The 24507-nt window shown below is 35.7% G+C and overlaps 2 protein-coding genes across 3 annotated transcripts in view; both read left to right on the forward strand.

Annotated features, from left to right (window-relative positions):
• Positions 1 to 24507, forward strand: part of LOC310911318 (sodium channel protein type 1 subunit alpha-like) — a 185273-nt gene that overhangs the window by 16142 nt on the left and 144624 nt on the right. The window contains 1 exon segment of the mRNA XM_083864723.1: positions 4220 to 4543. Within this exon segment, the coding sequence (XP_083720849.1) occupies positions 4271 to 4543 (273 nt within the window). The 5' untranslated portion in view covers positions 4220 to 4270.
• Positions 10015 to 24507, forward strand: part of LOC310911322 (sodium channel protein type 2 subunit alpha-like) — a 40956-nt gene continuing 26463 nt past the window's right edge. For both annotated transcript variants that reach the window (XR_014590489.1, XM_083864749.1), the window contains exons 1-10: positions 10015 to 10479; positions 13853 to 13916; positions 15009 to 15150; positions 15971 to 16177; positions 16945 to 17235; positions 17881 to 18261; positions 19748 to 19880; positions 20684 to 20922; positions 22700 to 22873; positions 23662 to 24018. Coding sequence is in view for 1 of the 2 variants with exons in the window: in XM_083864749.1 (XP_083720875.1) it covers positions 10299 to 10479; positions 13853 to 13916; positions 15009 to 15150; positions 15971 to 16177; positions 16945 to 17235; positions 17881 to 18261; positions 19748 to 19880; positions 20684 to 20922; positions 22700 to 22873; positions 23662 to 24018 (2169 nt within the window). In the remaining variant the exon portion in view is untranslated. The remainder of the gene's footprint in view (positions 10480 to 13852; positions 13917 to 15008; positions 15151 to 15970; positions 16178 to 16944; positions 17236 to 17880; positions 18262 to 19747; positions 19881 to 20683; positions 20923 to 22699; positions 22874 to 23661; positions 24019 to 24507) is intronic.

A 24507-nucleotide genomic window follows, 5' to 3' on the forward strand; every position in this document is an offset into this window, starting at 1 on the left:
TACCTTTTTTTTTCTTATTCCATTTCTTTCTTGGGTAAAGTGATTTCCATGAGATAACAATATAAGCAGCATCACTTTGTTCCACAGTGTTACAACATTTATATATTTGCAGTACTTTAAAAAAGTCATGACAAGGAAACAGTCACTGAACTGTAACTCAAGAAGTGTTCAATAGGTGTGGGTTTTTTCCCAAGCATGGGCTGTGATTAGGCTGCTAGCATAAGAGCTGAAGAGATTTGTCATGTAGTGGAAAATAACTTTTTTTTTGTTGTTTTGTGTTAACACTGAGAATTGTGCTGCAGTCATTGGCTGTGGTGTCTCCAGAGAGAAATGCTGGAGTTCATCTCAGCCCTAAGGGTACCACTTAAGCCTTGCTGAATAAACCAATGGAATATGAACATGCAAGCACAAAGCTTGGTTTTCATTCTGATAACAACTGCAATAACTCAGAAAAACTGCCATAAGGCCGTAGTGGTATTTGATAAAATGAACAGTCATGAACTTTTAGTTTTAAGCATTATAGACCTCTAAAGAGTAAATTTAGCCAAAATGCATAGACAGACATAACAGTTAGTGGCATTTTCAAGCACATGTTTGAAAACAAGTACTTTCTATGGACATCACATTCGTCACTTTCCAAGTCTATATGCCTAACGTTGACCAGAAAACTATTTTTAAAGTTTTGTAGAGTCTTTATCCAAGTAATGAAAGCATCCTCTAAAAGACTAGCTGAATGTTGTGGTATATATTTGCATCGTCCAGGATCTCCCGTTTGTTTGGTTGATTGGTTTCTGTTGTTGACATGCTTGTTTCTGAAGATAATCATTGAAACACAAAGTTGCCGAGTTATTTCTTAGACTGCTGCTGTCCTACTTGTTCATAGGCATGGTGGACTGGTCAGTGGTGTGTAGATATGCTAAAAAACTTGTATTTTATTCAGTCTGTAAAGAGCAACATTCCTGTGACAGGGCAGCACCATATGTACAGCTGCTGTTTTATTTGGTTATAAGGTAGAAGTTGGTCTAATAGCTATAGATCTTGCTTTCTTGTCTCTTCAGACTCTAAAAGACTTTGTGCAACCATCTAACTGTTTTTGATAATAACTGAGTATGTGTGGACTACTTAGAATGGCATTAACAGTTTGAATCAGTCATTAAATACAAATTGTGTTACAAGTGCTGTCCTCAGAATCTGTTACAATACCTGTAGTGCTGCTATATAAAAAGCTATTCCTATACTTTATAGACCCTTTTTTAGGAAAACATACTACCTAAGTTAATACTGCTGTCACCTTGGTGTAGGAGAAAGCCCCTACTAGTAAGAAGTTCCCTTGACTTTAAAAAAAAAAAAAAAAAAAAAATATATATATATATATATATATATAGACTCAGATGCTTGCACTAAGGAAATTCTTGTGAATTTTCAGCTTCCAAATGAAGCCTACCACTCCATTTTATATAAAAAAAAACAAATCCAGAGTTGTAAACTAAGTAAATTACCTAAAGATACTACATAATACTTGTGTTACTTTAGTTCTTAGGTAAAAATGAAGCTTATAGAAAAAGATCCTGGTATTCTTTGGAAGACAGATCTCTCTCCCTTTTTACTGCTAAAGGTTTCCTGGAAATATAGAACCATGGGTGCTATTCTGCTTCTGAAGAAAAAGTACATTTTGAGACACAACTGGTTCTCAGTCCAAGTACCACTGGGCAGATCTTCAGGTTCATTGGTGCTAAGGATTTGCCCCAAAAGGCTAAACAGTAATCAAATCTTGCATTTGAAAATGTTGAATCGTTTTAAGATGGAACATATGAGATTAGGCATTTTTAAATAATTAAGGAAAGACTTGACATTCTCAGGCTTTCTTTTCCAGAGGAAAAACCTGTGTTTTCTTAACATGCTTAACAGCTGACATGAAGAAGTCTGATTTCTATTATTATTTCTTAAGAAATTTCTCATCTCTTTATTAGTCAGTGTAAAGAGCTCCCCTCTTTTTGAGCCTATTGTGGTAGGCTTGGAGCCTGTTGTGGCTCAGCTGAAAAAGCAGGGATTGAAGCCTGCCCATAACCTCAACTAATTTTGAAGAAGAGATGGCTTGCAGGATGAATTGTCTGTCCATGGCAGTTTGTCTGTTCCTGCTGTAAAATTGTTAAAAATAGAAATTTTCCTCAGCTAACATTAAGCTGACCTAAAAGTTGACATAGATGAGGCAGCTCTTTAGGATTCACTGTGTCATGGGTTATTTGACTTTGCAGCTGTTACATTTCATGAAAAAGTCTGCCATCAGTATTTTTCCTTCCCAGTGCATCCTCACCGCACACACACTGTTGCCAGGAGAATGGAGTCACTCTGTGGCTTTTGTGGTGGCAGGAGCCTAAATCTGCTTTAAGATTTTTCCTCTTGACAGTGAGGCCTGTGGTCACTCTGAGCAGTGGAAGTGCTGTTCCAGGGCTGGGAGATGCTGGACAGGCTCCGTGTGGAGAGCCCAGGGTGGCCCTGGGTACAGCCCAGCCAGGATGGCAATGCCTCAGGGAAAACATTTCTGGAAAAGAGCAAAACGCCACAGGTCAGTGTGAGGAACACTCTGTGAGAGTGTGTGATAAACAGCTCTGACTCCATGGGCAGGGGAGCAGGAGTAGGAGGGCTGCAGGTGCTGGAGCAGACATTCCCTGGAAGGCTGTGGGACAGGCCCTGTTAGAGCAGTTTTTCCCTGCAGTCCACAGAGGAGAGTGCCTGAGCAGATACCCACCCTGCAGCCTCTGGGGCTCTGCACTGGAGAAGGGGAATGTTCCTTGAGGGAGAGGCACATCCAAACCCCACGTTGGAGCAACCTTATCCTGAAGCTTCACAGCCTGTGTGAGGGATACATCCTGGAGCAAGGGAAAATCCGGAGGAAGGAGTGGCAAAGAAGAGCTGCAGTGATCTGACCCCAGCCCCCATTCCCCACCTTCCCCATGCCTCTTGGGGAGGGAGGAGAAGGTGCAGGAGTTGAGAGTGTAACAGTGAAGTTGAGCCTGGAACAAAGAGGGAAAGGGAGTTTTCTTTTAGGATTTATATTTTTTTACCTTCCATTTCTGTTTATTTAAGTTATTTTTTCACTAAGTGAGTCTGTTTTGCCCATGACAGTAATTTGTAAATGCTTGTCTTTATTTTAATACCTGGGATTTTTCGCTTCATTCTCTCCTGTGCAGTTCCTTTTGTGGGGTGTGAGTGGGAGAACAGTCAGTCAAAGTCAACTCACCACAATGTAGTGTTGACAAAGGCTACAACACTTAATGACTGTCAACAAATGGGACTGGTTTTCGCTTTGTGCCTGTTAAAAAAAAATTGTTTTATTCTGCACTCTTAGGTGTTAACTGTATACTCACTGTGGAAAATATAACCTAGGAAGTAATGATTAATGGTTGTTGTAATTTAACAAATTTACTATTTTTAAGTATTTTGAAAATAACCTTGGTCTCAAAGAGAGTACTGAAATTTTGATTATGCTGTGCATTTTGTATAAATCTAAAACACTTCATCCATCCAAACTTCCTTAATTATGGAGATAGAGCCATCAAAGTTACAGTTGAAAATCAAGTAGATATGAATCAGAAAGACTAAATTTCAGGCCAGTTGCCTTCTGCCTGTGAATATGGCTTAAAAATACAATGTTCTTGTATAATACCTAATAATATAATATAAACATTAGTTTGGCAATCATAGTATAAGCCACCAGATGGAGTAATGTTGCTGTCAGAAATTGAGAGTAATAAAAATAGGTTTTTTTCCCTACTTTTGGAATACAAATGCGAGTGTTTTTAAGGTGGTGTGCCAAAAATGTATAAATCTCTATTTTGAGGTTGTGACCACTGATGGCAGTACTGTGCTAAAACATTTTACTTTTTCACAGTAAGGTAACTTAATGTTAGGCTAGAAAAAGTGAGAATATTTTTCCTTTTTTTGTTGTATTGTATTAAGCTGAGTTGAGAAACTGCAAGAAAAATTGACCTCTTTTTTTCTTTCATTATTTTTTTCTTTACTTGTTAATTTCTATCTCTTTGCCATGAGTAGCTAACTTTCTATTAAATATCTGACTGTTAATTGAAATACTTCCTGCTATAGGGCATTATAAAGAGAAAAGAGGCAGATGCTGACTATGCCAAAAGTTTTTATTTGGGGATTTTGTTGGTGGTGCGACCTTCTGTTTCTTCTTTCTTTTTCCTACATGCCCACCTAGGATCTTCTTGCACAAGAGCCAAAAAACATTTAAAATCTGCAGAATGAAAAGATGGCACAGGCAATGCTGGTACCACCAGGACCTGACAGCTTCTTCTATTTCACGAAGGAATCTCTTGCAGCTATTGAAAAACGTATTGCTGATGAAAAATTTCCTTGTGATCAAGATGAGCCTACAGATGATGGTGGTCATGAAGAAAATCACCCAGAGCCAAATAATGACTTAGAGGCAGGAAAGACACTGCCATTTATTTATGGTGATATCCCTCCAGGAATGGTATCTGAACCCTTGGAGGACCTGGACCCATATTACATCAATAAAAAAGTAAGTATTAAGAATGTAATTAGAGCACTCCTGTTTAACTATAACCTGATAAACGCTCTGCTGGGGAGTTGGTCAGAACTGTTTGAAAGTAGGTGCTATCATGTTAATTATTTTGATTTCACTATAAAGACAACTGTAACTCTTGCTTCAGTTGCCTTTTTTTTTAAAAAAAGGCACTTTTTTAATGTCTAATGTTATGATATTTTAGTATTAAATGTCCTGTAATCTCTTTAGATCTGATTTAATGCTGAACCATTTGAAAACTTCCCATCTCTGGCTACTCTCTCGGTTTTTTTAAGAAACATGATACCTGACATCTAGTTCATTACAGAAGTCTTTAGACAAAGTGCTCATTCAGTCATATGACAGAACAATCACTGTCAAACATTCCTGAAAATACCATAAAACATACTTGTTTTACAAAATTAAAAAAAAAAAAAATGGTGCAAAGGCTAAACCAATCTTTGGGTTTTGGTATTGGATCTATGTTATAGGCCCAATATAGACCTGAAGAAAAAAATCTAAATTGATACATACTGATTCAATCTCATTTCTTGATATAAAAAAGAAGAAAAGAGCAAGGTGTTTACTTTGGGAAGCACAGATGAAGGAAAATTATTTTTATATAGGCATGTAAAGTTAAATGATGTCAAGAAAACAAAACTGAATTTACATTAAAAGGCAGTACTAAATAAGCAGAAAGTGATTATTTTATTTTGTAATCAACAATATACTTATTGAATTAAAAACATAGAATGGGTTCTTGAAATTAAGTGCTGGATAATCAACAAATAATATCTTGCAAGATAAGAATTTAACCAAAGAGCTGATTATTTCTGAAATAAGCAGCCTACTTAAAGCAGTGTTTTTTCTAGTATAAAGCGTTTAACACTAATATTCAAGTGTAGATTTTTTAGTTACCTTAGGTTTTGTTCTCTTAACTTCACAAACACTATTGACATTTGTTTTGCGGTAAAATGTCACTGGAAAACAGAATTATTCAATGTTATAACCTGCTTATTTCTGGATTTTAGATTTTGGGAGAATAATCATTAAATGTAGATTGAATCAAGATTTCATTAGATGATATTTTCATTGGGTCTTCTATTCAAAATCAAAAATGGTTACACTGATGATACGAATTACAGCTGCATAAACAATAAAGGCAGTAAAGGGAAGGATTTTAAAAGTTAAGAGTGTCTCATCCCAAAAGCAGTTTTAACATGCTGAAATGGTTAAGTAGTTCCTTGTGAGGTCCAAAAATGGTTACTTAGGTGCTTTGTTTTGCATTGCCAACTTTGTTCTGAAATGCAAGTAAAAGAGCTGCATTAAACTTAAGTGGAAAAAAGTAATATTTTTAATTATAGTTTTAATGTAATTATTTAATCCGAGAAAATGAAATATGAAATGCAGACTTTAAGAGCACAGAGACAAAAAATGCATGGTGTAGCATTTTGATTGCTCATATAAAAATTTAGAATCTGTTATTTCCTTCCATAATTCTACTGAAAATAAATTTGGCTACTGAGATGTGTGTAAGCAGTCTCTGTTATGGCAAGGTTAATAAAATGTACCCTTAATTTCTAACCCCACTACCCCCTGCCCTTTTTCTCTATTTTTCAAAGACATTTATAGTACTGGATAAAGCGAAGACAATCTACAGGTTCAGTGCCACACCTGCCTTGTACCTTTTATCTCCTTTCAATATCACTAGAAGACTAGCTATTAAGATTTTGGTTCATTCATATCCTTTTCAACTGGTTTGTTAAAAATTGTTACTGATTAATATTACTAATATTAACACTAGGAATTTTGATTTAGTGCTTGAATGTGTTCCTGCCTTTAATTCTTTCAAAATCAATCTGAGCTAAGATTAGTCACTTAACATGCTGATAAAGTTCAGAAGAAGATAAGTCATTAGTGGAGTTCCCTAAGGTGCAGTATTGAACTGTATTGAACCCAACTATGTCTAAAATCTTTGTGGATGATCTGGATGAAGGGAACGAGTGTACCCTTGGTAAGTTTGGGGATATCACCAAGTTGTGTGGGAGTGTTCATCTGCTGGAGGGCAGGAAAGCCCTGCAGAGAGACCTGGACAGTCTGGATTGATGGACCAGACCAAGAGCATGAGGTTCAACATGACCAGCTGCTGAGTCCTACACACAACAGCACCATGCAGTGCTGCAGGCTGGGGGCAGAGCAGATGGGAAGTGGCCCAGTGGGAAAGGACCTGGGGGTGCTGATCAACAGCAGCTGAACATGAGCCAGTGTGTGCCCAGGTGGCCAAGAAGGCCAGAGACATCCCGGCCTGTATCAGGAACAGTGTGGCCAACTGTTGGGGCCAGGGCCACAACGATGGTGGTTCCCTGTATTCAGCACTGGTGAGGTCACACCTCAAGTCCTGGGTCCTTCAGTTCAGAAAGGACATTAAGGTGCTGGAGTGTGTCCAGAGAAGGGCTGGTGAAGGGTGTGGAGCACAAGTCCAATGAGGAGCAGCTGAGGGAGCTGGGGGTGCTTAGCCTGGAGAAGAGGAGGCTCAGAGGGACCTTCGTGCTCTCTAAAACTCACTGGAAGGAGGGTGTAGCCAGTGAGGACAGGCTCTTTCCTCAGGTAACCAGCAACAGGACAAGAGGAAATGGCCTCAAGCTGCGCCACCGGAAGTTCAGACTGGACATCAGGAGGAATTTCTTCACAAAAAAAGGTTGTCGAGCATTGGAATGGACTGCCCAGGGAACATCCTGGAGATGTTCAGGGAATGAGAGGAAATGAGAGGATGTGGTATGTATTGCCGTGGTCTAGTTGACAAGTGAACAGTCACAAGTTGGACTTGGTGACCTCAGCAGTCTTTCCCAACATAAATGATTCTGTGATAGGTGTATAACCATCATTCTTGTGAAATATCTTTGCAGTATTTATGATATTGCTATTGATAGTAAACTGATTTGTGTAGTAAATGTTGTCAGTATTTTATGTCCTGGTCACTTCCTCGTATTTTGTGTTATGGAAATTTGACTTTTAAAAGGGGTATTTTCCTTAACTACGGTCAACATTGTTCAGCAAGGTCATTATGCTCACTATTTTGGCAAATTGTGTAGTTATGACATGGAGGAAACTTCCAGATTGGGCAAAGAATGTAGAGTAAGTATATTTAAATGGGCTAATAATTTTTAAAATGCTTTGAAACTGAAAAGCAAATTAAGAGCCAAACCATGCAGTTTTACTTACTTGTGTAATACCAGTATTCTCCTTTTTCCTGTTTGGAGTTTGATGCTAGCTGCAACCCAAAGCAGCACAGGCCTACAGGCTCTGTGAAGGAAAGAAGCTGTGACACTGTTAACCTTTTTCTCTGAACAAAATGCTGATAAATACTTTCCCGCAGAATGTTCGTACAAGCAATGTTTTCATACATTCTCCCTTTTCAGCTGTTTTTTATCATTAAAAAGAGAAAATGATCATTCAACCCAAAACTACTGTTTTTCAGTATGGAAGATACTTTCTATAGCCCCTCTGAAACACCTTCATGCAGCAAAATCTAATTATGGGACACACCCACTCTTTAAAGAAAATATCTCTGCTGAGGATTATTGTTAATCATTCTTAAGTCTACCTGGTCAGCCATCAAGTACCTTCAGTAAATACTTACCCATGGACTTTATTTCTGATGTGGCAACCATGCTCAAATGTTATTTGATCAATTTTTTCATTGTGTGTTATTCATTATTATTAGTGCTGAAATTAAAAAATCTTATGTGCTATAAACTACAGAAATATATTTCAGACAAAATAAAAAGTATAATCCTAATATCTCACAAAAGAATGGTGGGGAGTCATAGTTTATGTGAGTTTATAAGTGCTGTTCAGTGCAAGTACTAATTGCTCGGTTTGAGTTATTTTTCTCTATGCTCATGATGTATCAGTGGACAACACAACAATCTTTAACTTTTGCTTGGATGTTTTCTCATAGGTACACTTTCACTGGGATTTATACTTTTGAATTTCTAGTAAAAGTCCTTGCGAGAGGCTTCTGTATAAATGATTTTACTTGCCTTCGTGACCCCTGGAACTGGCTTGATTTTGTTGTCATTTCCCTTGCGTAAGTATATAGTATTTTTTTAAGTAAAATAACAGAAATTTTTTTGAACCTGTAATAGTTTGTTTGGCTTATATTAATTAGTTCATATGAAATTAATGATGGCTGAATTGTGTTTCAAGCTTATCCAATTGAATATTTTACACTACTGTAGCACATAGCACAATTAGTGAACTATTCCACAGTACAGAAGATACCACTGAAGAATCAATTTAAAATAGGATTTTTTTAAAAAAAGCAGTTCTATAGGTTTCATTTTAACTTTGCAGTTAATGGAAAATCTTAAGGGTGAATTTCTTAGGGGAAAACTCGAGACAGGAAAATATGAATGCAAGTTTTTCAAACTTATTCCTTCAAAAAAAAAAAAAAAAAAAGGATTTCTGGATTTCAGGTCCAGGTAAGTAGTATAAGCTCTACCTCAATTCTGAATAACTGTGATTTAATCCTACAGGTATATAACAGAATTTGTAAGCCTAGGCAATCTTTCAGCTCTTCGAACTTTCAGAGTATTGAGAGCTTTGAAAACTATTTCTGTAATTCCAGGTAAGAAGTAACTGTGTAAAATAGTAGACATTCTACATCACCTCTGTTTAATTTTGTGTGTGCTGTCATTGTGTTTCTGTGTGGAATCCCTCGCTACAGATATGTGACAGAGTTTGTGGACGTGGGCAATGTCTCAGCGTTGAGAGCATTCAGAGTTCTCCGAGTTTTGAAAACAGTATCAGTCATTCCAGGTGAGAGCAGGGTTAAACTCTGAGGCTGACTGAAACTGCACAGAAGCTGAACTGATGTTTTTAACAGAAGCATCCAGGTTTTTGTCTTAATTGCAATTTCATTTCCTTTTCTAATTCTTTAAAACAATCAGCCTCAGAGTTTAATAGTCAATTGCATGAAGAACTCATTTACATAGCCTCTATATTCCTCCATTTAATGATGTCAAATTTTCTCTCCCACATTAAGGATCAAAATTACGTCTTTTTAATGTGACTGTTACTTATATGTATTTATGAAAGAAATTTGGGATTGAAAATTTTAGTGTTTTGTAGAAGCTGAATCCCTGAAAGAGGAATTCAGGGATTATTACTCATAATAATGAGTAGCATGGGAATTGCATGGTGTAGTTATTAGCTTATGATGCCTATCTTCACCAAACCCCACCTCCAACGTAAGATGATGCATTAGAATGCAGACATTAAAATTGCTACTGAAATAAAATTATGATCTCCTTTTGTTTGCTGTTATAGAACCAATGTTGTGTATTGGAATAGAATACTGGCAAAGGTTTGGAGCAAGAGGCATCAAAAAGAAAATAAAATTAATTATTTTCTTTAGATGTAGTGTACATGTGTTGAGAACATGAATTGAAAGTTCTTGATTTGAAGAGCAGGTGCTTTGGAATTTATGCCATTCATTCCCATTCATATTTCCTAAATATTTTTCAGGAATGATGAAACGTAGTGGTAGCTTTTCCTTTGGAAAATGCTTTAAGACTTTTTTTTTTTTTTTTTTAAGCTGTGCATAGTATTTAGTGGTGTGTTGGAGACATTTACATTGCATTTTAGTTAATTAAATATTTAATATTATAATAAAAATCTGCCTCTCTTTGCAGGCCTGAAGACTATTGTTGGAGCCTTAATTCAGTCTGTGAAGAAACTCTCAGACGTGATGATTCTGACTGTGTTTTGCCTGAGTGTATTTGCATTGATAGGACTGCAGCTGTTCATGGGCAACTTGAAGAATAAATGCCTGTTCTGGCCATCAAAAAATTCAACAGCGTTTGAAGAATATGTAATTCCATACTTTAATGGTACAGATTTTGACTGGACAGCGTACATTAATGAAGAAAGTAAGAAATACTGTTGTAACTTGCTAAAATTTTTGTACATAAACCAACACACAATCACAAGATAACTTTTATACTTCAGAATAAAGATAAACAATTAAATTGATGGGAAAGAATAGGAATTTGTATATATTACATCCCAAACTCATGCTGACATGATTGCTCTTTCCATTAACTCCACTAGAAAAGCCTGTAGAGGCTTAGGTTCAGTTTCAGAATCACAGATTCATGCAGGTTAGACAGGATCTCCATAGTCCAAACCAAATGCTGCTCAACTGCAGGTCTAGTTAGAGCAGACTGCTCAATCCCTTGTTCCAGTAAAGTTTTTAGTCTCTCTAAGGACTGAAATGCCACAGCTTCCTCTGGGCAGCATGTGCCAGCATTTTGCCGGTCTCATAGAAACTTTCTTGAATATCATTTCAAAATTTCCTATGCTCAGACTTTTATGAGTCACCTCTTACCTTTCCAGAGTACACTTCTGACATGAGTCAGGCTCCATCTTCATTACAGTCTTTCATGTTATACTTGTAGGTAGAGTGAAGATCTTTGCACATCCCTTCCCACCTGCTCCATCCCTAGTCTTCTCAAGGCTGAACAAAACCAATTCTTTTAGGCTCTTTGTGTATCTTCAGTGTACAAAAAGACAGAGAAGCACTAGATAAATATGAGAGCCTAGTTAAGATGTGCTTTTATTATTAGGTACAAATTGGTACAAGCCAATTGCTTTCACTGATATACAACTCCCTAGGCAGGCTGAGATCCTAGTAGGAAAAGAGATGTTATTCAGCATTAGAATTTGTTGCTTGAGACTGAAAAAGACATTTTTATCCAGATATTTTCCGGCAGGTTTAATGTCTGTAAACTGAAGAGACAACATCCAGGTTGGTTCAGAAACATGCAGATGCTTATGTTTTGTATTTCTGTCTTTTTAAGTGATAGCATCAGTTAACGTTATAATACACAATGAACTGTGAGATGTAGTATAGTAACTTCTCTAATTGCCAACAATTTTCCTGTGTCGGTTTGTACTAAAAGTGGATTTACAGGGCATTGCTTAGTGATTAATTGTAAAAGTAGTGTATTTAAGTAAAAACAAATTTATAGGATAATGGATGCTAGCTTTCCTCCTCAGTGACTCTTACGAAAAGTAAAGGAAAATACACTTGTTATAGGCTGAGTTTTGATGAACCAGATTTTCTCCCCTTTTTAACATTGGACATTAAAGTTGTCTGCTGTTTCTGCATTTTTGGATTATCTTTCTATAGGTCTGAATTGTTGAAATTCTGTGACTATTTTTTCTGTGAAGTATATTATTTTAGCTAGTTTATTTACCTAAGAAGGGACAGAATGAAAGAGGAGGGGTGATAGTCCTTTTTGGACAATTTTGGCTGATAGTTTAGATGCTGCAGAACATTTGTAAATTCTCATTTCAGATACAGGTTACACAGTACATAGATTATCTATTTCCAGTTTGCACTAGGTAGCAATCTCAAAGAAATAAATTTTTCCAGAGTATCAGTTGCTTTCTATGCTACATGTTTTGTCTTTGCTGGGAGTCTACAGAGTGCTGATGCAGGTAAGGCTGTTTGGTCTGGTTGTGTTTCTATTTCTCCTTTCTCATATAACTATTCTTATTCATTTGTATACTGCAGTGTCAGTTGCATTATAAGTAATGATTTTGAATGGTAGATTTTGGTATCACTGTATTTAAATGCTCAGTTTAGAATCCTCCTGTGTTCATATGTTACGAGCTGTTTCTGACTATTTAAATACAGTACATTTTTTACCCTATGAAAACCAAAACCTTTGTCAACTTGAAAGGTATGTGGACATCATCAGCTGAGAATGACAGAAAATTGATTTAGTTGAGATGAGTGTTTTTCCAAATTTCTGTCTCTTTTCGAGATCTCAGTGCCTGGCTATCCTCATGGTAAGGAGAAAAGTTTCTCCTTACATTTAGTCAGAACTTCTTTTGTTTGTAATTATGCCTGTTGTCTGTCATTGTTCTGCCATGCACAGTTGAGAAGAGTCTGTCTCTGTCCCCTTGATAACTTCCTTGTAGCTACTGGATGCTTTCTACCAACTCTCCCCATAGCCTTCCCTTTGGTGGGCTGAACATGCACTGGTTCCTTGTCCTTTCAGCACAAGGGGAGTGCTCCAGCACCCTTGTGACCTTGGCGACCCTGTGGTCCATTTTATCCATGCCTGCTTGCACTGTGGTGCCAAACCTGGACACCATATTCTGGGTATGGTCTAATGAGTGCAGAGCCGAGGGGGGCAGTCACTTCCCTTGCTCTGTGGGTTGGCCTTCAGTTCCTGCAGCCCTGGAGGCTGCTGCCCTTCTTGGGTGTCTGCTGACTCAGCCTCTCCTGGCTCTCTGTCCTGCAAAATTCCCTGTACATTTTCTGCAGAGCTGTTGTCAACCAGTCAGTTCCCAGCCTGTATCACTGCAAGGGGCTCTTCCTTCCCTGATACATGGCTGCATTTGCCTTGCTGATTTTTATGTGTCTCCTGTCAGCCTGTTTCTTCAGTTTGCCTAGGTCTCACTGAATGGGGTCTACCCTCACTTATATAAACTTATTATTATCTTTCTAACTGTATTATTTTTCTTTTGTTTTTCTTTTGTTTTAGGGACAGCATAGTTGTTAATCATTAACAATAATATGTATTTCTCTTTTTCTGAAGGCTACCACCTTATAATTAAAAGAACAATTCTGTAAAGTTGTTTATAGTACATCAGCTGTTAGAACATTGTAATTGGAACACCTGTCTTCTTTTTAAATGCTGCCTTCATATTTTCCCAGGATGTGAAATAGTCACAGGATGTGCGAGATAATGTTGCTTTGTCTTCAAAATTCTCAGAAAGCCATTATAAATGTTCCATTTTAAAGGAGATAGGCTTTGTCTGATTTCAATCTACTTACTGAATAGGAGGAATTTTATGTTTTGTATTTTCTATCTCTTACCTATTTTGGAAAGGTATTCGGTGTGCAGTGACTCAAGAAAAGAATAAGCAGTTGATGTACTATTCGTTGTTCTAGGATTTTATTTTTGCAATGTGGTTTTATTTTGTTGCCCAGAGAGGTTGTGGATGCCCCATCCCAAGAAGTGTTCAAGGCCAGGCTGTGTGGGGCTCTGATCTATTAGTGGCAATCCTGCCCATGGCAGGGGTTTTGGAAGCAGATCATCTTTGAGGTCACTTCCAATGCAAGACATTCTATGATTCTGCCAGTCCTTGAACCCACTGTTGGAAAACATTAATGGGACATTATGAACATTCAAAACAAGATGACTTGAATGTAGGTTCATCCTCACCAAAATAAGCCCAAACAAAACTCTTTTCATTTGTAAACATGTTACTTTTTTTTTTCTTTAGGTCATTTCTATCGCCTAAAAGGAGCAAAAGATTTTCTGCTTTGTGGCAATAGCTCAGATGCAGGGTAAGGTACACTGAAAATGATATACTATCTGTCTAAACAACATGTTAAAAATATCAATCTGAACTTTAAAAATGTAATTTAGTTACCTAACATCACAGTCAATAATAACATGGTCATGGTTCCTAGTAGCTAGACACTTGAATGAGTAAAAATGTTAAATGACAAAATATTTTGCTGGAAATTTGTTTTAAAAGCTCATATGTAATTAAAAAACTTCACTTGTGATCAGATTTTGAGTAGACATCTTTAGGCTTCCTCTGGCAGTATGGCAGTGTCTTGCTCTCTTTCTTTGGCAATTCTGTAACAAAATCACGTCATTCTGTATGCTTATGAATTATCAGTCCATCCCTTGGTTTTGGTTGGTGATAGCTTTAAAATACACATACTCAAACTATTTTTATAAACATTTGACTTATACATGTAACTATGAGATTATTTTTTGTATGTGTATAAATGCACATGAAATGGACATACATACATGAAAAGAAATCTGTCCTAATTGAAACAGTGTGCTTACACTTGATATCAAGATTGCATCACCTACTCTCAAAACTAGAATGAAAAGTTTCACAATATAAAAGTATCCCTATGCTGGTTATTTGCTCTTGACAAATCAGTAGAATTTCTTAATTAGGCTCACAGATGTGAAGAAGCCAAGAAATCTGGTAGCCAACCTCCCTGACAGACAAAGTTCAGCAGAAAATATGTATGCTGGCTGTCTTTTTCCTGCATGGAAGTATCCACTTGTTGAAATGTTGTGTTAAGTACATATACTCTTTTCATTTAGGAGATATCTGCAGAGGTAATATCAAACTGTTGATAATAAACTTCATTTTGTTTAAAACTGTGAAAAGAGATAGAAGGAAATATTGTCATTACTTTTTTACTCTCTCTGGATTATTATTTAAAGAACAGACTTTTAATGTCTTCACTAGTTCTTTAATTGTTTTAAGCCATAAATAGCAGCACCCTCCACAGATGAAGCTTCATAAGAAGCTCAAGAAACAATAATTTAAAAAAAGAAATGTTATATGAAATGTGCGTATGTATTGTTTTGCCTATTTTTCTCTTCTTTTTTTTCCCCTTTCCTAGTAAATGCCCAGAAGGGTTTACCTGTGTGAAAGTTGGTAAAAACCCCAACTATGGATATACTAGCTTTGACACATTCAGTTGGGCTTTCTTGTCACTGTTTCGACTGATGACACAGGACTATTGGGAAAATCTTTATCAATTGGTGAGTATATTTTATAAATTGTGGTTAGTGTATTACTGGCCCCAAATCAATAATGGAAAGGCCATTTTTATTTGTATTACATACCATAGCTATTTGTTAGCTATTAAAATTTATCAAAGAAGCAAATTCAGTTACAAAACTAAGCAGACATAGACACTTCTTACAGAATGTCATATGATTTCTGAAGAGGCACGAGGGGTTTTTTGATCCTTAATTTCATTTTTACAGTGTATGTTTCATTTTGTGCCTCATGCTATTTTCAAAGATGTCAATATTGAGTTTAAATTGTAAAAAGATTTAATGACAGCAAAACCTGAACCTTAATTTCAGTATTCTTAATCCTATTTTTCATAACTTAGAATGCATGACTTGATGTAAATTAACTTTTTTAACAGTGGCTTTTCAATGTATGGTGTGTGTGAATGTTTTAATTATAATAAATACTATCTTCTAATTATCTAATCAATTGTGCCATTTTTAATTCATTTGATTATTTCAAAGGGAAAGCATGCTAATATGTGGTAAGCCTCCAACCTGTGATATGTGACTTACATTAATAACTGATCCCACATACTTTTCAAGATTATTAGGCATTAAAGAGGTTTGTCACGAAGCAGCATGATCCTTAGGCATGTTTTTCACATACAAGAATGCTCCTTTTTTTTGATTACTTTGTAATTCAGAAAACTTGTATGATTTTACTACAGAAGGAAAACCAACTAAGTATTAGTTTTGCACTTTTCAAAGTCATTAATGCTTATGAACTGCAGCACTGATGCATTTCTTCACCAGCTGGTTGATTTCTCTTCTCCTCCTATAGACACTACGAGCTGTTGGCAAATCATACATGATTTTTTTTGTTGTGGTGATTTTTCTGGGTTCCTTCTATTTGATTAACTTGATTTTGGCTGTGGTTGCTATGGCCTATGAAGAACAAAATCAGGCAACTATGGTTGAAGCAGAGCAGAGGGAGGCAGACTTTAAGCTGAAGCTTGAACAACTGCGGAAGCAGCAAGAAGAAGCTCAGGTATTTACTAACAATAGTCTATGCCTTTATGTGTTCCCTTGCATGCTGTGTGTTAAAAGAAAACCAATAATTAAATTCACTTATTAAAAAAAATCCATTCTTTATCATACCTCACAAATACTTGAGACTGCTTTTTCTATGCTTCTTTATTGCTTTTTAAATATATAATATCTAAAGTGTTAATGAATTTCTGAACTGAGAACAAAGAATAGTCTCCAAATCAGAATAGTAGTTTTAAATAAATCTCTCTTATCTTGGGGTAGTATCTAGTAAACTGTCATGATGATTTTCCAAGATCTCATCTTAGAAATAATTTCAAGCCTTGATTAGAGTACAAAGTATTTTCATCTATAAATTTCTGATACCTGTGCTGCTGCCAGTGAATCAAAGACTAGAAGCAGCTTAAGGAAGCTACTTAAAACAAAAGTAAGGATTAGTTTACTAAATTAATACAGACTGAAATGTGACTCTGTTTAGCTCATTTGTTTGCTGTTGCATTCACTCTAATTAATAAATTTATTAATTTTCAAATATTTTCTAATGAACTCTGTGGCTGTAGAAGATGTGGGCTGACTCCATGATACGGATGCAAAGTAGAACTCCATTCAAATTGCATTCATATTGCAGAATTTCATTTATAGTTTTGCACAAATCCAACTGCTCTCTTTACTAGAAGTAATTTGATAAAAATCTTAGGAACAAGAGCTATATAATCTTTAATAATGGTGTAATTTATAAAGTATCTTGTTAAATAATTGCTGTGGCAGGCAATAGCAGAAGCTGCAGTAGAGATGACTGAGTACAGCTGTGAAAGTGGGAATGCTGCGCCCTCAGATAGTTCTTCAGATGCATCCAAGGTTAGCTCAAAAAGTGCCAAAGAAAGAAGAAATAGAAGGAAGAAAAGAAGGCAGAGAGAGCTCTCTGGAGAAGATGATGACATAAAGGATGAAAAGCTTCCAAAATCTGAATCAGATGGCAGTATCAAAAGGAAAGGTTTCCGTTTTTCTTTTGATGGAAACAGACTAACTTATGGGAAGCCATTAACATCACCCCACCAGGTACTGTGAGCAATGCAATTGCTGTTTCTGGAATTTATGAGATTACTGTCATATCCAACAAACTTCACTGCAACTTTGCAATGTAAGGCAACACAGGAAAAATACTGTAGCATTCTCTTAAATACCATCTTACTGTGGATATTATTTTCTAGAGTATACTTTTTAAAAAAGTGGGTTTTTCTTTCTCATTTTATTATTTGATATCTTAACATGCGCAGCAGCAGTGCATTTTCCTAGTTAATCTGAAATAGAAATGCCTTCTTAAGTCATAAAAGGAAATTTAAGTATAATGTATGAATTTAGAAGACTAAAGGTGTTGATATCTTTTAACATAATGCATGATCTGTATGGATCATTGGAGTTTATGGAAATCTTGGTTTTTCTCTTTAAAGCAGAGATTGAAACTACTATGGCCTTATACATGTAATTTTTTTTCTCTCCAGTTATTGTTTTGGTACACTATAAATTTACCCATTTAGTTGACTTTCATCTGTGATGCATCTTTGAGATCACCCTGAGGCAGTGTGTTAAAGATAACACTGACAAATTCCTGGGGAATATAAATTATTATTGTTTTTCTTATACGCAGACGTGCATTTTGTATGGTTATAATCTTCAGACTGTCATTTTTTGTTTCCTTTGCAGTCTTTGCTGAGTGTTCATGGCTCCCTGTTTTCTCCCAGACCTAGTAGCAGAACAAGTCTTTTCAGTTTTAGAGACTACGGAAGAGAGAAAGGATCTGAAAATGACTTTGCAGACGATGAGCACAGCACGTTTGAGGATAATTCGAGCAGAAGAGGTTCTCTGTTTTTGCCGCGTAGACACGGCGAGCGGCGCAGCAGTAACATTAGCCAGGCCAGTAGGTCATCCAGAAGGCTGACAGCCTTCCCAGTCAATGGGAAGATGCACAGCACTGTGGACTGCAATGGAGTGGTTTCCTTGGTGGATGGACCTTCAGGTCTGTTGTCCCCTGCTGGACAACTTCTGCCAGAGGTGATAATAGATAAACCAACGATTGATGGCAATGTAAGAAAGTTATAAATTACTCCAGGTTTCATGGCCTTTCTTTGTTGCATAGACAATGTTTCAATTAAATTATTGTTTTGAAAATGGACAGGAAGTTGTGAATGCTTCTGCAGATCTTACTGTAATGAAATGGGTTTGAAGTGGTTCAGTCAAAAGTGAGAGGCTGAAGCATGAAAGAGAGCAAAGTAGTAAGGTTTTACATACCTGCAAAGCAAGGTATACATATACATATACATATACATATACATATACATCTGCTTAATGAGTCAGATTAGTAATGTTCCATTGCTAAATCTGTTCTAGAGACCAAAATAAGATGTTCAACTCTTAAACTTCCTGTACATTATTAGATTATTTCAATTTTTTTTCCTTTATGGTTTTAGCCTCCTTTTAAGTGGGTTTTCTGATTCTCTGTCAGTAATGTGCTCATTCTGCTTTTCTCTCTTGTTCATGCATTTGGTATTGGGCAAATATAGCATAATCTTTAAGATGATGTTGACATTTTAAAAATTCTGAAAACATTTTTTCCTCCTGGGTTTCAAAAGGGTCTCACTGTCTAGGATCAGGGTATAATTAAAAAAACCTCAAAGACCCCAAACCAGCAAAACATTTTAATTCTGCTTGTTTTTTTCTTTTCCCTCAGTCTGCTTCAGGAATGGAGCAGATACATCTTCATGTTTTTTTCCTAAAAATGTTATTGTACTGGAACAGAAATTTCTATTTGGGTCACAGTACCTGAAAGTACATCAGCCAGCTTCCTTGCAGTTATAATCTTCTTGCAGTTTATTATACTTGTATTTTCATGCCTTTATTGAATGTATTAAAAAAATCTATCTATCCTTATGCATTCATAACATCTTCATAACTGAAATGCGCTCATACTATAGCTATAACACAACTTTTATTTTTTAAAATAAAATCATGTAAGACAGTATTCATTTTTTTGATCAATTAAGTCAGACCTATGCTATTTCTTCAGTTGAAATTCATAAAATAAATCAGAGTTGATAACAATTCGATTTAGAAAATACAATTTAAATGAGTTTTGAATAGATATAGAGATCAAAACTGATCTTTAAAACTTACTTTTGGGGAATAGTTGGTGCTGCAGAATCTTCCTACCATTAATCACTTATAGAAGTATCTTGTGAATGAACTAGTTTAGAATGGAAATATTGGTAGAGAAAGTATGGAACTGGGAACTGGAATGGTTTTTTACACAAGTTCTGTGGGTCTTGGTTTATTTTCTTGGTTGTAGCCCACCCAGATTTTCTTGGTATCTAAAGTGGAGTAATGTTATTTGAGTATAATGCAATGGAAATATGGGAATGAAGTATCAAAATGTTTTTCTTAATGTTTTATAAGTATTAATAGTATTAGAAAGTATATATTGAAAATAGTAATTTAAAAAGCGTCAAAATTTCTAAAGTTGTATTTAATGTACACACCTTTTTTTCCTTCTTTTTTTTTTTTTTTTTTTTAATAGAGCACTACCACAGATGTAGAGATAAAAAACAGACGTAGAAGTTCATATCAAATACCAATGGAGTTGCTGGAGGATCCTGATTTAAGGGAAAGGGCCATGAGCCTAGCTGATGTTATCACAAGTAGAATGGAAGGTGTGTTATAACTGTAGATACTTGAACTTGCTTGATGTAGTCTTAGACTTGCTTGAGGTATTATATCACTATGCAAATACAAAAGAGAAACAATATGTAGCCATTGCAAATACATAAACTGCATAACAGGAAAAAAATTGCATGTACATAGTGAAAAAAGAAAGGAAGGAATCTAATAAGCAGGCTGATGTAAAAAACTCATTCTAATTAAAATAGGTAATGTGTATGTGTTTTATGCTAGTTATATTCATGCTTAGCAATGGAGTCATTGGAAGAAATGCCTTGTGATACATTTTGGACTAACTCTACCATAAAAACATTAGAGAGAATTAAAGACCAGGCTTTAGTTAATAAAGAGAAGAAAATTTGTACAAGGATTCCTTGGGACAGTGGAATCATTAAAAAAGCTTGAATAATTTTCAAAATCCTATTCAGGCTAAATTTAATGTTATTTTTTCCTGAAAATAAGTACTTAGACATTCAAGAGGACTTTTAAGTAAAGTTTTACAGGAAAAAGATCCCTAATCCTAAGCATAGTTTTTATGGCTTTTTACACAAGACCATATATCATTAAAAATAGACAAGTTTTTAAAGTATTTTCTCAGAACACTTAAGATTTTTCATCTAGTCTTCTAATACCTTTTGTGTCAGAAACAATAAATTAAGTTCCTGGAAATCTGAGGTTGTTCCTCCAAGTGTCCTTAGTGGTTCCAGGTGTAAAGATTAAAGCCTGAAAAAGCAGATAAAAAGTCATCTTCACTTTCTCCAAAACTTGTTCATTATAAATTTCTCTTTTTCTCCAGAACTTGAAGGATCCAGACAAAAATGTCCACCTTGCTGGGATAAATTTGCCCACACTTTCTTAATTTGGGACTGTTGTGAGCCCTGGTTAAAAGTAAAGAGTCTAGTTGAATTAATTGTAATGGATCCATTTGTTGATCTGGCTGTCACTGTTTGCATAGTTTTAAATACACTGTTTATGGCCATGGAACATTATCCAATGACTAAAGATTTTGAAGCTGTGCTTAAAATAGGAAATCAGGTAAGTCCTTCAAGCTATAACATTTTATACAGTTGGAACCTGGTTTCTCTTTGGAATAGAATTGCTTTTATTGTTTTTATTGTCATCCATTAAAATAAATGTTGAAGTTTTAATTGTACTAATAGTAGTCTAAAAATACCATTTGGAATATATTGTATATAAAAGTATTTGAGAGATGTTGTATCTTCAAGTTTGATTTCTGTATTACAACTTCTTCCATAGAGTTTCCAAAAGCCAGAGTTTGAATTACATGAAACTGAAAGAAGTCTGACATGCTTTTGTTTAGTATTACAATAACAAGTAGGAACGAAATTAGATCCTTTTTAGTGTAGGTACCATTGATAACACAAAAGAGCTGAATGCTATTTTGGATTATTATTTTTCACTGCCATTTCTGTGTGTTGATTTTGTATTTCCTTCAAGACCATTTATTTGATTGGACCATAACAATTTGGAAGGCAAAGAATGTGTGACTTACTCTAAGAGTATCTGTTGATACAGCTGGGTTTTGTTCCTTAGTGGACACAGTCTGTGGGTCAGATTTGGTGAGGTAGCTTTGTTTGGTTTATAACAGCAATAATACAAGTATGTTATACTTCTTAACCTATGCTTATTCTAAGTGCTTATTCTGCTGATTATGATGTAGAAAAATAATAAACTGATTTGGTTATTAGAATATGTGAAATTTTAATACACATTGATGACATGCCTAGACTTAAGTACAGAGTTAATGTATCAACATTTCAATTGTATGGTGATATTTTTAGCCAATACTGATAGAGTTCAGTGTTTTCACCAGATAAATATCTCATGCTGCTGTTTAAAATATATGTAGGATGTTTTTGAGGGTAAGATAGGGAAGACAAATAGATGAGGATTGGTAACTGTTTCAGGGGGCTGTCTTGGGATTGTGTGTTTTACCCAGGCAACTCCCATTCTACCTTTCCTATGTAATGGAGTCATTTAGTATGTGTGAGTATAAGTGTTCCTTCATGCCAAGAATTTGTGTGTACTCCCAGTCAGCCAATATGCCGCTATGACGCTGGTGTAGTTTCAGCAGTTGCTTTTTTTTCCTTTTTGGACTCTGTAGCTCTACATTTTAAGGACTTTAAAATGGTCCTGATTTTTTTGAACTCTTTTTCATCTTTCTCATGAAGGATAGTAATTTATGCACTTTTATAGATATTTGTGATCACACATCTACAGTAAATAAAATGAATTTATTTCAGAGGTGTTTTTGCCTTCTGCTTCAGAAGATATCTGGGGCATTCAGAGTCAGAAAGGAGTTTTACTTCAAATGTAAGCCTTGGCACCGTTGACTTTTTTTTGGCAGTTAGAGAAGATAAACTTACTTGTGAGTTCTTATATAGACTTCTTTAATAGTACATGACTCCAGTTTATGACCAATTCATGTTTTCACACACACCTTTGTTAAAGCAGCTTCCATTCTGACAAGAGCAAGTGTACTATCTTGCTGGGGAAAGTTCCTTTAATTAGATGTATGGCAGATATAAGGAGCGAATTGGAGGTCTGTTAGGAATAGCTTATTCTTCAGTAGAAACTAGATGTGTCTTAGCTTTAACTGACATTACATATTTATGTTACAGCTCATTTTGATGTTGCCACTTACCTTCTCTTTGTGGGGTTCAGCTTGTGATAATTTTACTTAGTGACATTCTGCTGTAAGAGGGATGTTACCTCTTCAGTTGTTCCTTATCTGCTGGTTTGACTTCTTCATATTCATCCATAAAGTAACAATAAAATTTTTTTTCTTCAGGTTTTTACTGGAATTTTTGCAGCAGAAATGGTTCTCAAGATAATTGCTATGCATCCTTTCAATTATTTCCAAGTTGGCTGGAATATTTTTGATAGTTTTATAGTTACTCTTAGTTTGGTGGAGCTTTTTTTGTCAAATGTGGATGGATTATCTGTTCTTCGATCATTCAGATTGGTAAATAATACATCTGCATTAATTAATAAATTATGTTTGTACTTCAACTCTAGTCATATAAATAAGACACCTTTTAGCTTTAGTATACTTTTTAGTGAGTGACACAGGATATCTCTACAGGTATGTTTTAAAAATTATTTATCATTGAATACTATGTGCCATTTCATTGTTCAGAAGCAAATATTCTTTCAAGGGAAAGAGCTGTAATTTTATTGTAATTGTTGAAACAGGAAGGATAAAGCTCAGTGAAATGTACATTTTGTTTATTGTATATTGAGTAGTAGAAAACATTTTGTAGTCTTGTTGACTTTCATCTTCTGGAAATAGCAAGAAGGGTAGAGGTGTTCTTTAAAAATGTAAGAATTATAAAATTCATGGGTTTAATAAATTTTAAGAAGATTGATTTTTCTTTTCCCCTTAGCAAAAAACCCCCCAAACTTTATTTTATTAGAAAAATATTTTAATTTGTTTCTGCATGTAATGTCCAAGGTGTATAAAGTGTTCTGAATCCACTGTCTGAACAAATAAAACCAGTGTTCTGTTTCTTTCATGTGGAAAAAAAAAATAGATATACTAAACAGCACCCTAGGAAAAAAAAGGGCAAAGTCTAAAATTTATTGTTTTAAAAGTGTGGGTTTCATAAAACGCTATGAAAGTTAGGTTGTTGGTATCATGTTAAAGTTTCTTATTTTTACTATTGCTGAGAGTCCCTAGTTTTTAATACCCTGTCATCTCTGTAGCATTTTTGTAACTACTGCAAATAATGCTTGTATATATTTTTTTTCCAGTTGCGAGTTTTCAAACTGGCAAAATCTTGGCCAACCCTAAACATGCTGATGAAAATTATTGGCAACTCTGTGGGGGCTCTGGGGAATCTGACCCTGGTGCTGGCCATCATTGTGTTCATTTTCGCTGTGGTTGGGATGCAGCTGTTTGGGAAAAGCTACGAGGAATGTGTCTGCAAGATCTCCAGTGACTGTGAACCTCCTCGCTGGCACATGCATGACTTTTTCCACTCTTTCCTGATTGTATTCCGAGTGTTATGTGGAGAATGGATCGAAACCATGTGGGACTGCATGGAGGTTGCAGGCCAAGCCATGTGCCTTACAGTCTTCATGATGGTCATGGTGATTGGAAACCTAGTGGTATGTAACTGAAATAATTTACAATTAATTTAGAATATGAAAGGTAAGAGAACCAGTAATTAATTAGAAAAGTAGTATTAATGTGATTTTTAAATATGATTTTTTATTATGTCAGATTTGTTATGACTGTGGGTTTTGAAATAGAGTTTTCTGTTCGTTAGAATTTGTGGTCATATCTAGAGTCCTCAGCTTGGAAGATGCCCCCCTCAGGGTCTGAGTGCAGTTCAGAGGATGTGGATGAGATTGCCTGTGGGGTTGCAGGATTTTTGTTTTAAAAGTTTCATTGTAAGTTAGTATAGGTTTAGTAACCTATATGGGCACCCTGTCTTGGAATTCTTCCCTTATCATAAGTTGAGAAGGGTTTCTGTGACAACTCTGGGTCTTTGCCCAGAGACTGTTTCCTATTGGTCCTTTCCCCAATGATGATCCCTGCCCATCCTTTCCAATGTATCCTTCTTCCCTCTGTCCATCACTGGAGTCCTTATCTCC

This window comes from Zosterops lateralis, assembly GCF_965231275.1.
Source record: "Zosterops lateralis genome assembly, chromosome: 7".
In the NCBI taxonomy this organism is placed as follows: Eukaryota; Metazoa; Chordata; class Aves; order Passeriformes; family Zosteropidae; genus Zosterops; species Zosterops lateralis.